The 16,600-nt window shown below is 39.0% G+C and overlaps 1 protein-coding gene across 1 annotated transcript in view; it reads left to right on the top strand.

Annotated features, from left to right (window-relative positions):
• FAM83F (family with sequence similarity 83 member F) overlaps positions 1-15,178 on the top strand; it is a 45,928-nt gene extending 30,750 nt beyond the window's left edge. The window contains exons 4-5 of the mRNA XM_060777089.2: positions 791-1,509; positions 8,701-15,178. Of these exons, the coding sequence (XP_060633072.2) occupies positions 791-1,509; positions 8,701-8,765 (784 nt within the window). The 3' untranslated portion in view covers positions 8,766-15,178. The remainder of the gene's footprint in view (positions 1-790; positions 1,510-8,700) is intronic.
• Positions 15,179-16,600: the final 1,422 nt, after the last annotated feature.

Here is a 16,600-nt window from a genome sequence, read left to right as displayed (position 1 = left end):
GGTGGGGCTGGGGGAGGAGATGGATATTGTCATTTGGGAGTTGTAGTTGCTGGGATTTATAGTTCACCTACAATCAAAGAGCATTCTGAACTCCACCAATGATGGAATTAAACCAAATTTGGCACACGGAACTTCTTTGACCAACAGAAAATACTGGAAGGATTTGGTGGGCATTGACCTTGAGTTTTGGGGTTGTAGTTCACCTACATCCAGAGAGCTCTGTGGTCTCAAACAATGATCGATCTGGACCAAACTTGGCACGAATACTCAATGTGCCCAGTTGTGAACACTGGTGGAATTTGGTGAAAATAGACCTTGTCATTTGGAAGTTGTAGTTGCTGGGATTTATAGTTCACCTACAATCGCAGCGGAGGAGGACTTTTGGTGGGAGGATTCACTGTGTTGTTTCCAAAAAAGAAGAGAAGGATAGGTGGAGATGGTCTTTGGCAACCCCCCTAAAACCCATCTCGTGACACACACCCCCAGGACTCCCAGCCCCCAGGTTGAGAAACACTGATATACAGGAATGATCTCAAAATTGAATACAGAATATTATTTAGAACACTGATTAAAAATGGAAAATTTGCAGAAAGTCTCAAATAATTTGTTCAGTATTCAGAGAATATTCTAATCCTGAAGAAGGTTAATCTCATCTAACACCATTACTCAGCAGGTCGGGGGCATGGGTAGTTCATTCTGTGTTATGAGTCCCTTCATGGCGAGAGCTTGTTCATGAGAAAGTATATCTTTATAATTGCAATTCTTTAATAGCATATTCTGTGTTTTGTAGCTTCACATGGACCTCATCTCACATAGACAGAAGCATTCTCTTGTACTTGACTGGGCAGCATGTGGAGATGTTTGATCTTGAGTTTCGTGAGCTCTATGCCATTTCAGAGGAAATTGATCTCTACAAAGAGCTGGATATCCCATGTCCTTTCCGATTAGGAATTGAGAGAATGGGATTTTCCTCTTCTACTGTGGCCCGGAAAGCCATCAACCCAAAATACGGACTGGTGGTGGGACTTCCTCCGGGGGAAATGTTGCGCTGGGCCTCCCACCAAAGGCAAGAGACACAGGAGACATTAGAAGGAAGAGGAGAAGAAAGTGAATCAAATAAACGACTGCATTCTTTTCTGAATGACCTTGTAACTGTGGAGCAAATTCTGCCAGAGATTGAGCCTCCACTTGAGGACCTGAACAGAGGAAACCGGAGTCCTCAGAAGTTACTTGCCATGTTCCAACTGGACCCAAAAAATAAATCCAAATCCAGAGAGTCCATACTAGACTCTACGAAGAATGATATTGCCAATGGGGAAGCTGGTTCCAAACAGAACAGAAAATTTGGAAGTGGACTTTTCAGAAGGTCCAAGCGACCATCACCTTTAAATGCTGATGCCAATTCTGTTGCCAGTGAAACCACAGAAGAGTTTGTGGTTGTGAAAGTGCCAAAGGACAACCAGAGCAACTTTCGCCCTATTAGTGCCCGTAGCAATGTGGGCAATTCAGGTAAATCTCCAGAGAAAAGCCTCTCTTTATTTTACTTTTTGAACAATTATATATTTATGGAATAATTTTTTTAAAAAAATCCTAGCACTAACCAAAATAAATGGGTTGGAGAGGGAGAACACTTCCTTGGAAGGGCTACAATCAAAAGAAACAAGTGTAGCAGCCAGCCATTCACATACTTACTGTATATCCTTGAGTATAAGCCTAGTTTTTCAGCCCCCTTTTTAGGCTGAAAAAGTTCCCCTCAGCTTATACTTGAGTCAAGGTTGTTTATTATTTTACTCTGTTAGTAGGGTTATTTTTATTACATTTATTATTTTACTCCATTATTATTATGATTATTACATTTACATTATTTTACTCTATTATGAATATTATTTTATTACACTTATTATTTTACTCTATTATTATTACATTTGTTATTTAATTCTATTATTACAGTTATTATTACATTTCCATTATTTTATTCTATTATTATTTTATTACATTTATTATTTTACACTATTATTATTGGAAGGATACGTAAGCACATTTACACTGAAGCAGGTTAGAATTATGGTTTAATCAGAGTTGGACAGTCTGATCTTAAATTACACAATTTTGCAAATATTCAAAAAACATTTAACCTATTGATGTCTCAATTAATGTAATTTTATTGGTATCTATTTTTATTTTGAAATTTACCAGTAGTTGCTGCATTTCTCACCCTCATTATCCTCGAGTCAGTACACTTTCCCAGTTTTTTGTGGAAAAATTAGGTGCCACAGATTATATTCGGATTGGCTTATACTTGAGTATACACGGTAATATCTATAGTTCAGCCTATAATATCACCAGAAGCTAGATCTCTGGTTTCAAGGCTTATCCAAATGTTTCTAAATATGCTGGCCAAATTTTCAGACACATGTCTGAAATTTGGCAACCTTGATATTTTTTATCTTTTTTTACCTTTAACTCTTGGTTACTTGTTCAGAATTCCTTTTTGCAAAAAAAAAAACCCCTCCAAAACACCCCCCCCTTCCAACATTTGTTTTCATTTCCAAAAATCTTCTGGGTATAACATTAAGGCATAATAATAATCTCTCAATATTTTTTAAAAACCTATCTATATTGAAAGAGTGGAGTGGGAGGAGAGCAATTCTGTCAAAACTAGCACCATCTAGAACAGATATGGGCAAACTTTGGCCCTCCAGGTGTTTTGGACTTCAACTCCTACAATTCCTAACAGCCGATAGGCTGTTAGGAATTGTGGGAGTTGAAGTCCAAAACACCTGGAGGGCCAAAGTTTGCCCATGCCTGATCTAGAATCTTGACTTGGTTTAGTTACATCTCACAGATTTGTTTTCAGGTAAGTATGACATAAGGGGTTAATGGGAGAAATTCACACGTCTTTCCTGTTTGTAAACTAAGTTTGATAACCAGGTGTCCATGATTCCAAGGAGGAGGCAGGTTGTCATCCTGAGAAATGTGAATGCATTAAAACTGTGAAATGCCTCTGCCCATCGTACATTTGTTGTGACAAGCATGGGAAGTATCTGTATTCGAGCAGCATCCCCAGATACAGTGAGCTGAATCCTAAACAGAAGCCTTCTGTTCTATTTAAGCCTTTCACTAAACTCGTTGAAACATTTAAACTGTAATCCTATTACCTTAGAAACACACCCCAAGGGACAAATCTCTTGCTCTGAGGTCTTTGACAGTGTTCAGTAGAGCACTACCCACTGAGATGGAGGGAATCCAATGGCCAGTTTCACCCACTGGCTTATGCAAATTGCTGCAGTTGACATCTCCCTCCTTGGAGGCCAGAATCTTGACCTTCAGAAGGGACCAAAAACAGGTATTTTGTGGGATCTTAGTAGGAAGGGAAGTAAAAGTCTAGATCCACTGGGTTCCTCACATACTTCTATAAAAAATTAGATGTGCACCATCTAATTTCCTCCCATTATAGCAAAACCAAGAATGGTTTTGGTATAAAGTTTGGAAGGGGGAAAAAAGGGAGGAGTGAAAAGCCACCCCTGCAGATATTTCTACCTTGCTGGCAATACCAAAGTAAAGGTAAAGGTTTTCCCCTGACATTAAGTCTAGTCGTGTCCAACTGGGGGTTGGTGCTCATCTCCATTTCTAAACCGAAGAGCCAGCATTGTCCATAGATACCTCCAAGGTCATGTGGCCAGCATGACTTCATAGAGCACCGTTACCTTCCCGCCGGAGCAGTACCTATTGATCTACTCACATTTGCATGTTTGTGAACAGCGAGGTTGGCAGAAGCTGGGGCTAACAGCAGGAGCTCACTCCACTCTCCAGATTTGAACCACCCACCTTTTGGTCAGCAAGTTCAGCAGCTCAGTAGTTTACCCCATTGCGCCACCGGGGGCTCCTGTCAACACCCAAACAGTACCTTATTTTTTAAATGTGGGAATGCCTGATAATAGAGGATTGCATTCTCCAGCAATTTAGGATTGCAATCTTATGATCTACTTTAGTGGCTTTTAGTGACTGATATAAGCCCTATAGATGCCAATAATTTCCTTTCAAGTGTGTTGTTGAAAGCTTTCATGGCCGGAATCACTGGGTTGCTGTGAGTTTTCCGGGCTGTAGGGACATGTTCCAGAAGCATTCTCTCCTGATGTTTCACCCACATCTATGGCAGGCAACCTCAGAGGTTGAAGGGTCTGTTGGAAATTTCCTTTAAAGCCTTGTGTCATCCAAGCTAAAATCTGATAGTGTTCAGTACAAGAAAAGGAACTGCAAAAGTAACTTAACATATTGGAGAGGAATGAACTGAAGCTGGAGAGAAGTGTCTTCGCCCTTCAAAAAATGAGGGCATTCTGGGAACTAGGAAGACTTGGGCTTGAGTTTTAACACAAAGTACATTTCATTTAAAAAAAACATTAAGAGATATTTGCCTTTTAAATTTAAAATCTTTTTTGGTGATCAATACTATTCCAAAAGTGTATAAATGTAGAAATATAATAAGCTCAATCTTGTGAGAGAGAAAAATAAATGACAAAACCAAAGGTGAAAAACAGTAATATTTGTTTGTACCAGGCTAGACAGTTCACAGCGGGGATGCTATTCAGCTGTGAAGCTGGATTTGACAAATGCATTTGACAAATAAAGGGTCTTGTCCTCCTTTTGCTGCAGTTAAATGTAGAGGAGGGATGGAAGGGAAGGAGTATAAACCTTTTTCATGTGGCCAGAACAGGTTTCACCAATCTCATTCCTTGTGGATGTGTTAAAGCTCACCATGCTGCCTGGACCTGGCGGAAGCTGGCATCTAATTCATGTGGAAGAAACTATGTTGAAGGAGTGGGTTGCTGTGAGTTTTATAGACTGTATGGTCATATTCCAGAAGCATTTTAATATTTAAAAACTCTAAAATCAGGAAAGTAAATAAAGAACAACACTCAAAAACAGGGGAATTCCAGACAAGAAACAATCAGAGCCAGCTAATCACCTCCCAACAAAGGATTCCCCTATGCAGGAAGTAGCCAAGCTTTGAAGCTGCAAGGCTGTCTAATGCTAATAAGGCGATCAATTGCAACATTCACACTTGCCTCCAACAGACAAGAGTTCTTTCTCCTACCCTGCACTTTCCACAGATATATAAACCCCACTTGCCTAGTTTCCAACAGATCTCACAACCTCTGAGGATACCTGCCATAGATGTGGGTGAAACATCAGGAGAGAATGCTTCTGGAAGATGGCCATACAGCCTGGAAAACTCACAGCAACTCAGTGATTCCGGCCATGAAAGCCTTTGACAACATATGTTGAAGAAGGCTGGAATAAGGTTTTCATTTCTGTTACATATAAGAGGAAGTCCTCTACCGTTCAGGAAGAAAAAGTGGAATACTGTAAGAGGAAATTCTAGCTAGATCTTTTGGAAGGAATCTGATTTTTAGTGTACAAAAGTTGGGTAGAAGTACTCGAGTTGCATAACAGAGTATGAATTGTGAATAGAGAGTTCACTTACTTAAAGCATCTTGAGGCCCTGCTTGACAATAGGGTCTATTTCTTTGGAGCAGGCCTACATGAGGTAATACGCTTTAGCAGTACTGTTTCTCAATAGATAGAAAATAACTTACGTTTTTGCAACAGCTTATTAAATTGATGAAAGGACACACAGCAACCCCTAGTGACTCGATCAGAACATAACAGAGGATATTCTGTTTACCTACCGTTTATAAGGATGTAAATTACAAAAGCCTAAATTTGATTAATAATAATTCAGTTGCCAATTCCTGTTCTGAAATATATCTGCTTTATCTTTCAGAGATATGTAATCCCAGTGAGGGTGGTCACCAGAATTTTCAGTATGAAAAACAAATAAAAACAATGTGTTGTCGAAAGCTTTAATGGCCAGAATCACTCGGTTGCTGTGAGTTTTCTGGGCTGTATAGCCATGTTCCAGAAGCATTTCCTCCAGATGTTTCACCCACATCTATGGCAGACATCCTAGGAGGTTGTGAGGTCTGCTGGAAACGAGGCAAGTGGAGTTTATATATCTGTGGAATATCCAGGGTGGAAAAAAGAACTCTTGACTGCTTGAAGTAAGTATGAATGTTGCAAATGGCCACCTGTCTCAAGCAGACAAGATGTTTTTCTCCCACCCTGGACATTCCACAGATATATAAACCCCACTTGCCTAGTTTCCAACAGACCTCACAACCTTTGAGGATGCCTGCCGTAGATGTGTGTGAAATGTCAGGAGAGAATGCTTCTGGGACAGCAACTAAATAAAAACAATTTCATTTAGAGGCAAAAAAATATTGATGCAGGTGAAATGTTAGGCGAAAATGCTGCTGGAACATGGCCATACAGCCTGAAAAACTCACAGCAACCCATTTTCATATTTATTATTTCAGCAATTAAATCTTGCAGATAGCAATTGACAGGAAGTGCTTAGTAATCTTATTAATATAGAAATTGTTTGTTTCTTTATTGCCATTATCCATTATCCATAATGGAGTTAAAGGTGATGTACAACTTTAAAAAACTAATACAGGCAGTGCCCCATTTACAAACACCCAACTTACAAACGAATAATAGTTAAGAACAGAGGTGAGACAACAGGAAATCTACTTTTTGGAAGGGAAATTCACTCCTGAAAGAGTTATCATGGGGAAAAGGCGTCCTCGCTGAAACTTTCTCTCCGGTCCTTGTTTTCACAACAAGCCAATTTTTTTTCAAACTCCAATTTTCACAGGGAAAGAAAGTGTGGTGAAATCTTCTGAACAGGGACACAGACCGCCAAACAGACACCACCTATCTTGTTCATATCTTGAGGACTGCCTGTACAGCTAAAATCTCTCCATACAAATGTTAAAACACGATGAAACTAGACCTCTGTTAAAACCAATTCTAAAAATATGTGTTCTCCTAGTGAGTTATATATTTTTTCCTCCATTGGAGAAGGGCTGTGCTAGAAATTGCTTGGTTGAGTTATGGATTATGTGTCTGTCTCTTTAAAGTGTGCGCTGAATAAGTGCGCTATTCAGAGGAGGCAAGTGACAAGGAGGAAAGGATTAAACCTCCTTTTCTAACTGTTTCATTGTTCCAAATTCTCATCCTCCAAAACGAGACCTTTCTAAAGGTTGAATTCCTTACATTTTCGCATCTAGCTAATAAGAAAAGCTGAAAACAGAGGATTTTCCCCAATGCAACCATTTTGCTGAAAGAAATGCTGTAACTACGCAAACTCAGCTAAACATGTGCATGTGGGAGGTCTACTGAAGTGTATGGCCTGGGCTTGACTGATTCTTTGCCTGGTTGGTCATTCGGGATCTCTTCCCGATGGCGTTTTCTATGACACATTGGAAGAAAACTGCTAGACGAAATATCTAGTCAGCAATAACCAGAGCTTGTATTGTGGCCATGATATTCTGAGTGGCACAGTCCAAAAAAGGAACTTCTCTAAGCCCTGAAAGCATCACGGTTGCATAGAGAAGCAACCCTCAAAAGGAACTGTGCTGGGAAGTTTGAGATAAACTATTGGGGCTGTCATCAGCCTTTGGCACCTGAGATGGCTGCATTAATACTAAGCCTGGCCATGCTATTGTCAACAACATTTTACTTTGAACTAAACTCTTTCAGTCTAATGTTTAAATATACTTCAGCTTTAGTTATAGGAGTCTCTTGGGTGCACACAATTCCATTAAAGTATTATCAATTAAGTGGTATCCCAAGGGTATCTGCAATTCTGTTAATATGTTGAAACATTTCACTTTGTGGTTGATGAAATTTGTAAATCTATTATTTAAACAGAGCCACAAAATGAGCATTCTTTATTCAAAATTTTGAAATTAAATCACTCCAAATTATCCTCATGGGTAGTTGAGGTAGTTATACATTTGCTTTCTGATGCCTTGATGTACACAAACATTGTTTCATGCACAAAATTATTTTAAAAGATTGTGTACAAAATGACTGTCAGGCTATGTGTTTAAGTTGCATATGAAACAAAAATCATGGAATCATGAAATTATAGAGACCACACAGGCCACCCAGTCCAACCCCCTGCCATGAAGAAAAAGCACAATCAAAGCACTCCAGACAGATGGCCATCCAGCCTCTGTTTACAAACCCCCAAACACAGAACCTCCACCACACCCGAAAGCAGTTCCACTGTTGAACAGGTTGTGTTTAGATTTGTGTCTCATCTGCAAGATATGTATCACCATTATGTATATATTTACATAATATGTATATATTTACAAACATAAATAGTCCAAATCTGGTGGGGGGGGGGCAATTAATTAAGTCCACATGCTCATTTTCCTAGTAAGAGTAAACAGACTACAGATTTCACATCTACAAATTGTAGAACAGCTGTCCTGAATACTCCTTGTCTTAAGTATTTTGGATAAGGAATATCTGTAGTAATCTATGATGGTATTTTCAGAAATTGCTTCCAATGTCTGCGTAGGCTCATCTCATGATTTTCAGAAATACAAAAGTGAGAATCCTGTTCTCAACTTGTGGATCCGCAGGCGTTTTAGCCTACAACTCCCAGAAATCCCAGCCAGTTTACCAGCTGTTAGGATTTCTGGGAGTTGAAGGGATCTGGGGATCCACAGGTTGAGAACCACTGCTGTGAGGAAGGCATGGCTTAGCATGAAACTTTAAAACAAAAGATTTGGTGGAAACCTTTAATCAGATTTTCTTTTCTTTCTTTCTTTTTTACTCCAGGTAAAATTAGTGCAAGCTCCCATCCAGGAGAAAAAACCAAGCACTCAGCCTGTGTGATCTCATGACGTAGGAGAAACCGGAACGGGAAAACATAGACTCCTAAAGGGAAGCTGCTAGGGAAGGCTGCTGGGCTCCTTTCAAACCTACAGCCTGATTTCCTCACAGTGATCTGTATAACGCTTGGAGTGTCCAAGACAGAGCTGGTACCTTTACTTTCAGGGTAAAACATATGACCTGGAAGATGCTTGTATGATGATGAAGAAGTAGCAGCATTAATTAAGGAACTGTGATAACTGGATTTTACAGTTTTTAATCTTGCAGGGGAACATTCCATTTCTTGGTGGTGCTCTTTCCTATTGTCTGGCTATAGACCGAGAAGAAGATTACTGCATCATTGATTGTTGACTGGAATATTATTATGCACTACAATGTGTAATACAGTGACATTTTTTCATGTCTCTTGTTTTAACAGACTTGTCAGAGAAAGTGCCTTGGGGGGGACTCATAGACCTAGGAAATACTCCCTTGTTTCTTATGGCTTCCATTTGAGTGAAAAGATGGGAGTAAAAATTTCAGTGCCTGATTGTTTCTCTTGTGGGTTATTATTAAGTTGCCCTAATGCAATGAAAGTGTAATTAAATTAGCATGGCAACACTTATCATTCCATTCCATTCCATTTATACCTGGAGTTTTAATGAAATACAACAAACAGAGTGATTGTGTGTATGAAGGAAAGAATTATAACATCAGTTAATGCTCACTAAGACATAGGGACAAAGTTTTGCATGCAAGAGAGAGCATCCAAAACTATCAATGGACAGAAGCGATTCCCAAATAAGACATTATGCCATTTGTTATTGTTTAGCTTAGAAAAAAGGCAAGTGAAAGAAAATATGAGAGATGTTAATATAGTTATGCACCATATTATTTTTATTCCCCTCATAATTCTGGAACTCAGGGTCACCCAATGAAGTTAAATGATGAGAAATTCGGGAGAGATAAAAGGAAGGATTTTTAAAATACAAGATGTTGTTAAAATATGGAGTTTGCAGTTATAGGATGTGATTGTCATTCCTTTGGTCTGTTTCAGAAGACAATTGGACAGATTCATGGCAAATAAGGTTTTCAATGGTTACTGGCTATAACTGCCATGGGTTGTCTTCAGTATCATAAATTGTGCACTTCTGCATGCTAGTCATTGGGATAAATGAATGATTTGATGTGATTGAGCTCACACTGTGGATTATGAGCTTTTCACAAGCCTTTCTTTGGCTACTATGGAACCAGTGATTCACTGAAGCATTTCTTATATTCCAGTGTTCTCAATAAATTGAACTATACAAATATAATAACAAAATTGGTAAAAATGTAGGATTGGATCTTACAAAGAACATTATATTTTGTTGAAGGCTTTCATGGCCAGAATCACTGGGTTGCTGTGAGTTTTCTGGGCTGTATGGCCATGTTCCAGAAGCATTCTCTCCTGATGTTTCGCTCACATCTATGGTAGGCTTCCTCATGAGGATGACTGCCATAGATGTGTGTGAAACTTCAGGAGATAATGCTTCTGGAACATGGCCATATAGCCCGGAAAATTCACAGCAACCAAACATTTTAACTTCCAAAAGGTATAGCCATGCATGTATGTATGTCCATTAAAGCCAAAACAACATTGTCCCGTGGCCCTTTAAAAACAAATTTATTGCATGCATTTTCATGGACAATATATAACTCCATCAAATTAAGGATGCATTATCTAGAAATTCAACTTTACATGACTACACATGGCTTTGGCTGGGATTGTAGACAGTGCAGTCAAGGGTAAATAAAATGCAGAAAACCATGACATGAGAGTGACATTATTCATATTGGGCAGTCACCAAATCCAGTAACAATTTGGTGAAGGAGCAGTTTCATCATTACTATAATTCTCACTATGAGCATATTTGCATTTAATTTCCTTCTGATCTTCCTGTCTATAATCCCATTCCCAACCACTTCATGTATCAGATGGACTGGGGTATAGTACATAGATGTTCTGTTATAATTTGTTTTCCATGTCAGAAGCAACTTGAGAAACTGCAAGTCACTTCTGGTGTGAGAGAATTGGTCATCTGCAGGGATGTTGCCCAAGGGACGCCCAGATGTGTTACCATTCTGTGGGAGGTTTTTCTCATGTCCTCATATGGGAAGCTGGAGCTGACAGAGGGGAGTTCAACCTGTTTCGCGGATTTGAACTGCTGAACTTCAGGTCAGCAGTTCAGCTGGCTCAAGGGTTTAACCCACTGTGCCACCGCAGCTCCATGTTATAATGATTTGGTTGGTCTTGATAGTGTCGCCAGATTTTTAAATTATGTTTATCCTTCTCCATATGTATATGTATGTCAGGTACTTCAACCATTAAATCACATACATATGTTTCTATATGACTCACGTGCCTAATACTAGAAGGGAAAATATCAAAGTTGTCAGAGCAAAAATCCAGGAGAGGTTCATGCTAGTTTTTACACACCCAGTGGATTTATTCAGTGTATGTACATTTGTCTTCCAGACAGCTGTCCTCTAGTCCAGATTACAGTTTAATAGTGCCTTAAACTTTAGCATTTTACTTGCAGTCCTACCTGAAGTTATCTGTATTTTGGTGTCTGCTGTTATAGAATACTAACCAGCAGAGAGAGGAGGAGAATTGCAGGATTGCGTGCAGGTTTTGAATGCTGAGCAATGCAGCACATCCAAAAGAAAAGTCACATACCTTGTTTACGCTTCCACAAGAGAACATATAACAATTGATTATAGTTTTGAATGACTCAGGGTAGGTGATGATCAATTAATTGCTATTATTTAATGTTGATTTAGATGTAACAACTTGATGAGTGCTTGATGTAGATCTCTTTTGCTCTCAAAATGACAAGTTATACTGGATGTCATGGAGATCAGCAGTGTATAAAAATGGGAACGAAATTGTCTCCCTCTGGTATCCATATTCTACAGGGTAGCATTCAGTCACAGCTATAGCACTTATGCAGTCTGTTTAACTGCCAAGCGAAACTGTGTGACTAGTATTACAAGAGCAACAATCTCTGCCTTCATTCTGCTGGAAGTCATGACACTTACTTGGAAATTGCCTCAATCCTCTTAAAATTGTATTCTGGATGTATCTGTAGTTTAACCCAGGCCTGCCTTTACAGTGAAAAACATTACAGCTTTTTATATTTTGAAGAAATAAATTGTTTTCCTAAACTGATTATAATAGAAATGTACATGCACATATTTGCAGGATGAAGTTTGTTTCCAGCCATCAGCAAGCCAAGTGGTTTGTGCTTTTTATAACCGTAGTTTTTAATATCTTTTATGACCTCGTCGCACTAGAGAATGAATCCACTTTAAATCCTGTTTCTGCCTCTTTCAGAATTCTAGGGTTTGTAGTTTAGCAAGGCTAATAAAGATTCCTCCCAAAACTACAAACCCCAGAATTCTGCAGGAGGCAGCAACCAGATTTAAAGTGGATTTATTCTCTAGTGTGAATAGGCAACACGGGGATTCAATACATTTTTCCAAGACATCTCCAAATACATTTTGAGATTCTTTATTCTCTGTTTCAGGTCCTATTCCTTCTGTCAATATATTTGACAGAAGTTAGCAGATTCAGTGATCTGTTCCATTTGTTTTCCCATCTGTAACTTTATTTTAAAAAATACTTAAATCTCTGCACAAACATTTTGTTTTAAATTTAAATCACTGCATGAGGCTAAGGATTGTTTGATCCCCAGGTGTTATTGAACATCAATTTCCATCATCAGTTTCCATCATCAGTTTCCACACAGCTGTATAAAATCCCACATTATTTGCTTTGAACTGGAATATGTGGCAGTGGGGACTCAGATAACCCAGTTCAAAGTAGATATCGGACCCTTCCACACAGCCATATAACACAGATTAATATCAAGGCAGAAAATCCCACAATATCTTATTTGAACTGGGTTATCTGAGTCCACATTGCCATATATTTCAGTTCAAAGCAGATAATGTGGGATTCTATACAGCTGTGTGGAAGGGGCCATTGTCAGATTTTCTGCCTTGATATTCTGGGTTGTATGGCTGTGTGGAAGCGCCCTTAGACAACCTGACCCATTTCTTTGCCTTTATGTTATTTTTCTCATATTTGAAAGATTAACCCCGTGTCACAACCTGGAAAATTTACTGTCTGCTTCTATCAGAATTCCCCTACTAGTCATGATTATAAAATCTTTTGGGTTGCTTGAATGAAAATACTTTCTATTAAAAAAGTAGTTAAAATTACACACATAGATAGATAACAAAAATAATATAGTAGTAGGAAAACAAAAAATGTACACTGTCATTTGAATGGCAAGCACTCAGTGGTGTGCACTGGATGAATTGCATACGTCTTTAGTTTTTAAAAAAAATATTGAGTGGGTTATTAGGAAAATACTTTTGCCCAAGACTTTAGAGCATAGCAACCTCCAGTCATGGAAAATCAGATATTGAACTGGTGATTTATCCATGACAAAAAGCAGGTTTCATATGTCCATTCCCCTGGAACAGTATGTATGCACATGCATGAGTTAGGAACCTGCTGCATACTCCGGTTACTGATTCATATACACTCAGGAAAATAAATATTTGCACTATGTCATATACTCTTTTTTTTCTTCCTATAATGGGATTACTGCCAGGAAAGAAAAATAAACCATCCCTGGTATATATATTTCAATGAAACACTCCCAGTTCAGTGATAATATTGTTTCCCCATTCTATCCCAAACTGAACATATTATTGACTTTTTATGCCTTCTTTTTAGGAATACATTTTATGTGCATTTTAGACTGGTTTTTCCTTGCCTGGGGTATGCTTTTTAATCTCAGGTCTCATTACACAGGGTTTTGCCTTTTAACACCCCTTTCCACACTTTTTGGATTTCTTATCATTTCTAGTACATTTGCTTTCTTACACTCTGGTAGTTTTTTTAATACCAATTATCTGCTTTAACAGCTAAAACTTTTTTTTACTATTGTCAGCTTAGATTTTGCTCAGATATTCTGGCAAAATAAAATAGTTGGTTTTATTTGTGCATACTGAAGGTAAAACTTGCAGCTACCAATACTGAGAGAGAATTAGCTAAATTCAAAGAGGGCAAGAATATTGTGGCTTTATATTATATCTAATATAGGAGCTGATATCTGAGTATCTACTGTTTCGAAATGTGGGATATGCCCTGCTTCCAAGTTTCACAATGTGATCTTGATCACTATTAATTGTTTTTCATATCAGGAGCGACTTGAGAATAAGTCACTTCTGGTGTGAGAGAATTGGCTGTCTGCAAGGACATTGCCCAGGGGACGCCTGGATGTTTTACCATCCTGTGGGAGGCTTCTCTCACGTTCCCCGCATGAGAAGCTGAAGCTGACAGATGGGAACACACCCTGCTCCCCGGATTCGAACCTTCAGGTCAGCAATCCTGTTGGCACAAGGGTTTAATCCATTGCTGCACTGGGAGCTCTGCTGTGTGATAAAAATGTTGGACTAGAAAGACTTTTTATTGACCAAGTAAGATTCTTATAACTTCAGGAATATGCAAGGAGTGAAAGCAGGGGATCATTATAATTTATGACAGTTAGCCCCTATATTTTGTGAAATACATGGCAGCAGCCCATTAAATAGATTTACATGGCATTTGTTTTGTCAGAGAAATAGTTCTTTTAAGCTTTCAGTTTACTTCTCAGGACAAATCTAGTCTGCCTAAGACTGTCATATGCTTGCACTAATACTGAAACATGGAGCTGGAAGTATAGAAAGCAAAGAGTAGTGTGACAAAAGAAAGGCTTCAGCCTAAATCATGATTACTGGATTGTGAAAACTACACATCTACCGCTCGTGCTGCACAGAAAGTTTTGATATATAGAAATTGTTCCGCGGCTGAATATTTAACACGCACAAATTGTTAATGCGGTTTGTGTATAGCTTCCTAAAAAAACTATAATGACCAATCATTCAATGACTTGTGGCTTTTGCACTGTGAAACTACTTAAAGCTTCACTGGAAAATGAGTTTGCCCTTCTGACCTTCGGTGGAATAAATAGAGGAAGTGAAGCAGTGCTGTTAGTGTTGTTGATTCAGGGAAAGATCTGTCCCACTTTACCCTTTCTTTCTTGCTTCCCTTTACTATGTAATGGTGCCTGAGCTGTTTGTGCCTTATAAATACTTGAATGCCATTTGTAGTTGGGAACAAAAACCCTGTGGTAGACTCAGCCCATTAATGCTGTCCTGGTTTTGTTGTGCATAAACATGCTTGTTATACAGTGTATATATGTGCCTTAGGGGTCACAACCAATGCATTTTATACAACAAATAACTAATGTACTGTGTTTAAAGAGACTGTGTTGATTGCTGTGTTGTCATCCTTCAAAATGTATACATTTTTCTTTGTAATTTATAAATAAACTGTGGGTGTCTAATCCTTTCCTATTGTTTTCCTCACTCTGAGTCCTAACATAACTTTGGGATATTTAGAATCATAGAGTTGGAAGAGATCTCGTGGGCCATCCAGTCCAACCCTTTGCCAAAAAGCAAGAAAATCACCTTCAAAGCACCAGTGACAGATGGCCATACAGTCTCTGCTTAAAAGCCTCCAAAGAGGGACCCTCCACCACACTCCAGGGCAGAGAGTTCCACTGCTGAACAGCTCTCAGAGTTAGGAAGTTCTTTCTAATGTTCAGGTGGAATCTCCTTTCCTGTAGTTTGAAGCCATTGTTCCGTGTCCTAGTCTCCAGGGCAGCAGAAAACATGCTTGCTCCCTTCTCCCTATGATTTCCCCTCACATATTTATACATGGCCATCATGTTACCTCTCAACCTTCTCTTCTGCAGGCTAAACATGCCCAACTCTTTAAGCCACTCCTCATAGGGCTTGTTCTCCAGACCCTTGATCATTTTAGTCACCCTTCTCTGGACACATTCCAGCCTATCAACATCTCCCTTCAATTGCAGTGCCCAGAATTGGGCACAGTATTTCAGGTGTGGTCTGACCAAGACAGAACAGAGGAGTAACATAACTTCCCTGGATCTAGACACTAGACTCCTTTTTATGCAGGCCAAAATCCCATTGGCTTTTTTAGCTGCCGCATCACATTGTTGACTCATGTTTAACTTGTTGTACACGAGAACTCCCTATATCTTTTTCACATGTACTTCCCTCAAGCCAGGCGTCCCCCATTCTGTATATTTGCATATCATTTTTTTCTGCCTAAGTGGAGTGTCTTGCATTTGTCCCTGTTGAACTTCATTTTGTTAAATGTATTGTCGAAGACTTTCATGGCCGGAATCACTGGGTTGTTGTAGGTTTTTTTGGGCTATGTGGCCATGTTCTAGAGGCATTCTAGAGGCAAAACGTCAGGAGATAATGCCTCTAGAACATGGTCATATAGCCCGAAAAAACCTACAGCAACCCATTCATTTTGTTAGTTTTGGCCCATCATTGTTTTGAATTCTGCTCCTGTCTTCTGGGGTATTGACTATCACTCCCAATTTGGTGTCATCTGAAAACTTGATGATCATGCCTTCTAACCCTTCATCTAAGTCATTAATAAAGATGTTGAACAGGACCGGGCCCAGGACAGAACCCTGCAGCACTTCACTCGTCACTTCTTTCCAGGATGAAGAGGAAGCATTGGTGAGCACCCTCTGGGTTTGTTCACTTAACCAATTACAGATCTACCTAACCGTAGTTTTGCTAGTGCACATTTGACTAGTTAGTTTGCCTGAAGGTCATGGTGAACCTTCTCAATGGCCTTACTGAAATCTAGATACACTACATCCACTGCATACCCTGCATATACCCATCTTGTAAATCTATATATATATAAAGAGATCAAATTGGTCTG

The sequence above is a fragment of the Anolis sagrei genome, chromosome 5, assembly GCF_037176765.1.
Source record: "Anolis sagrei isolate rAnoSag1 chromosome 5, rAnoSag1.mat, whole genome shotgun sequence".
NCBI classification, from domain to species: Eukaryota; Metazoa; Chordata; class Lepidosauria; order Squamata; family Dactyloidae; genus Anolis; species Anolis sagrei.
The sequence above is the reverse complement of the archived record's forward strand: the minus strand, read 5'-3'. Positions and strand labels throughout refer to the sequence as shown.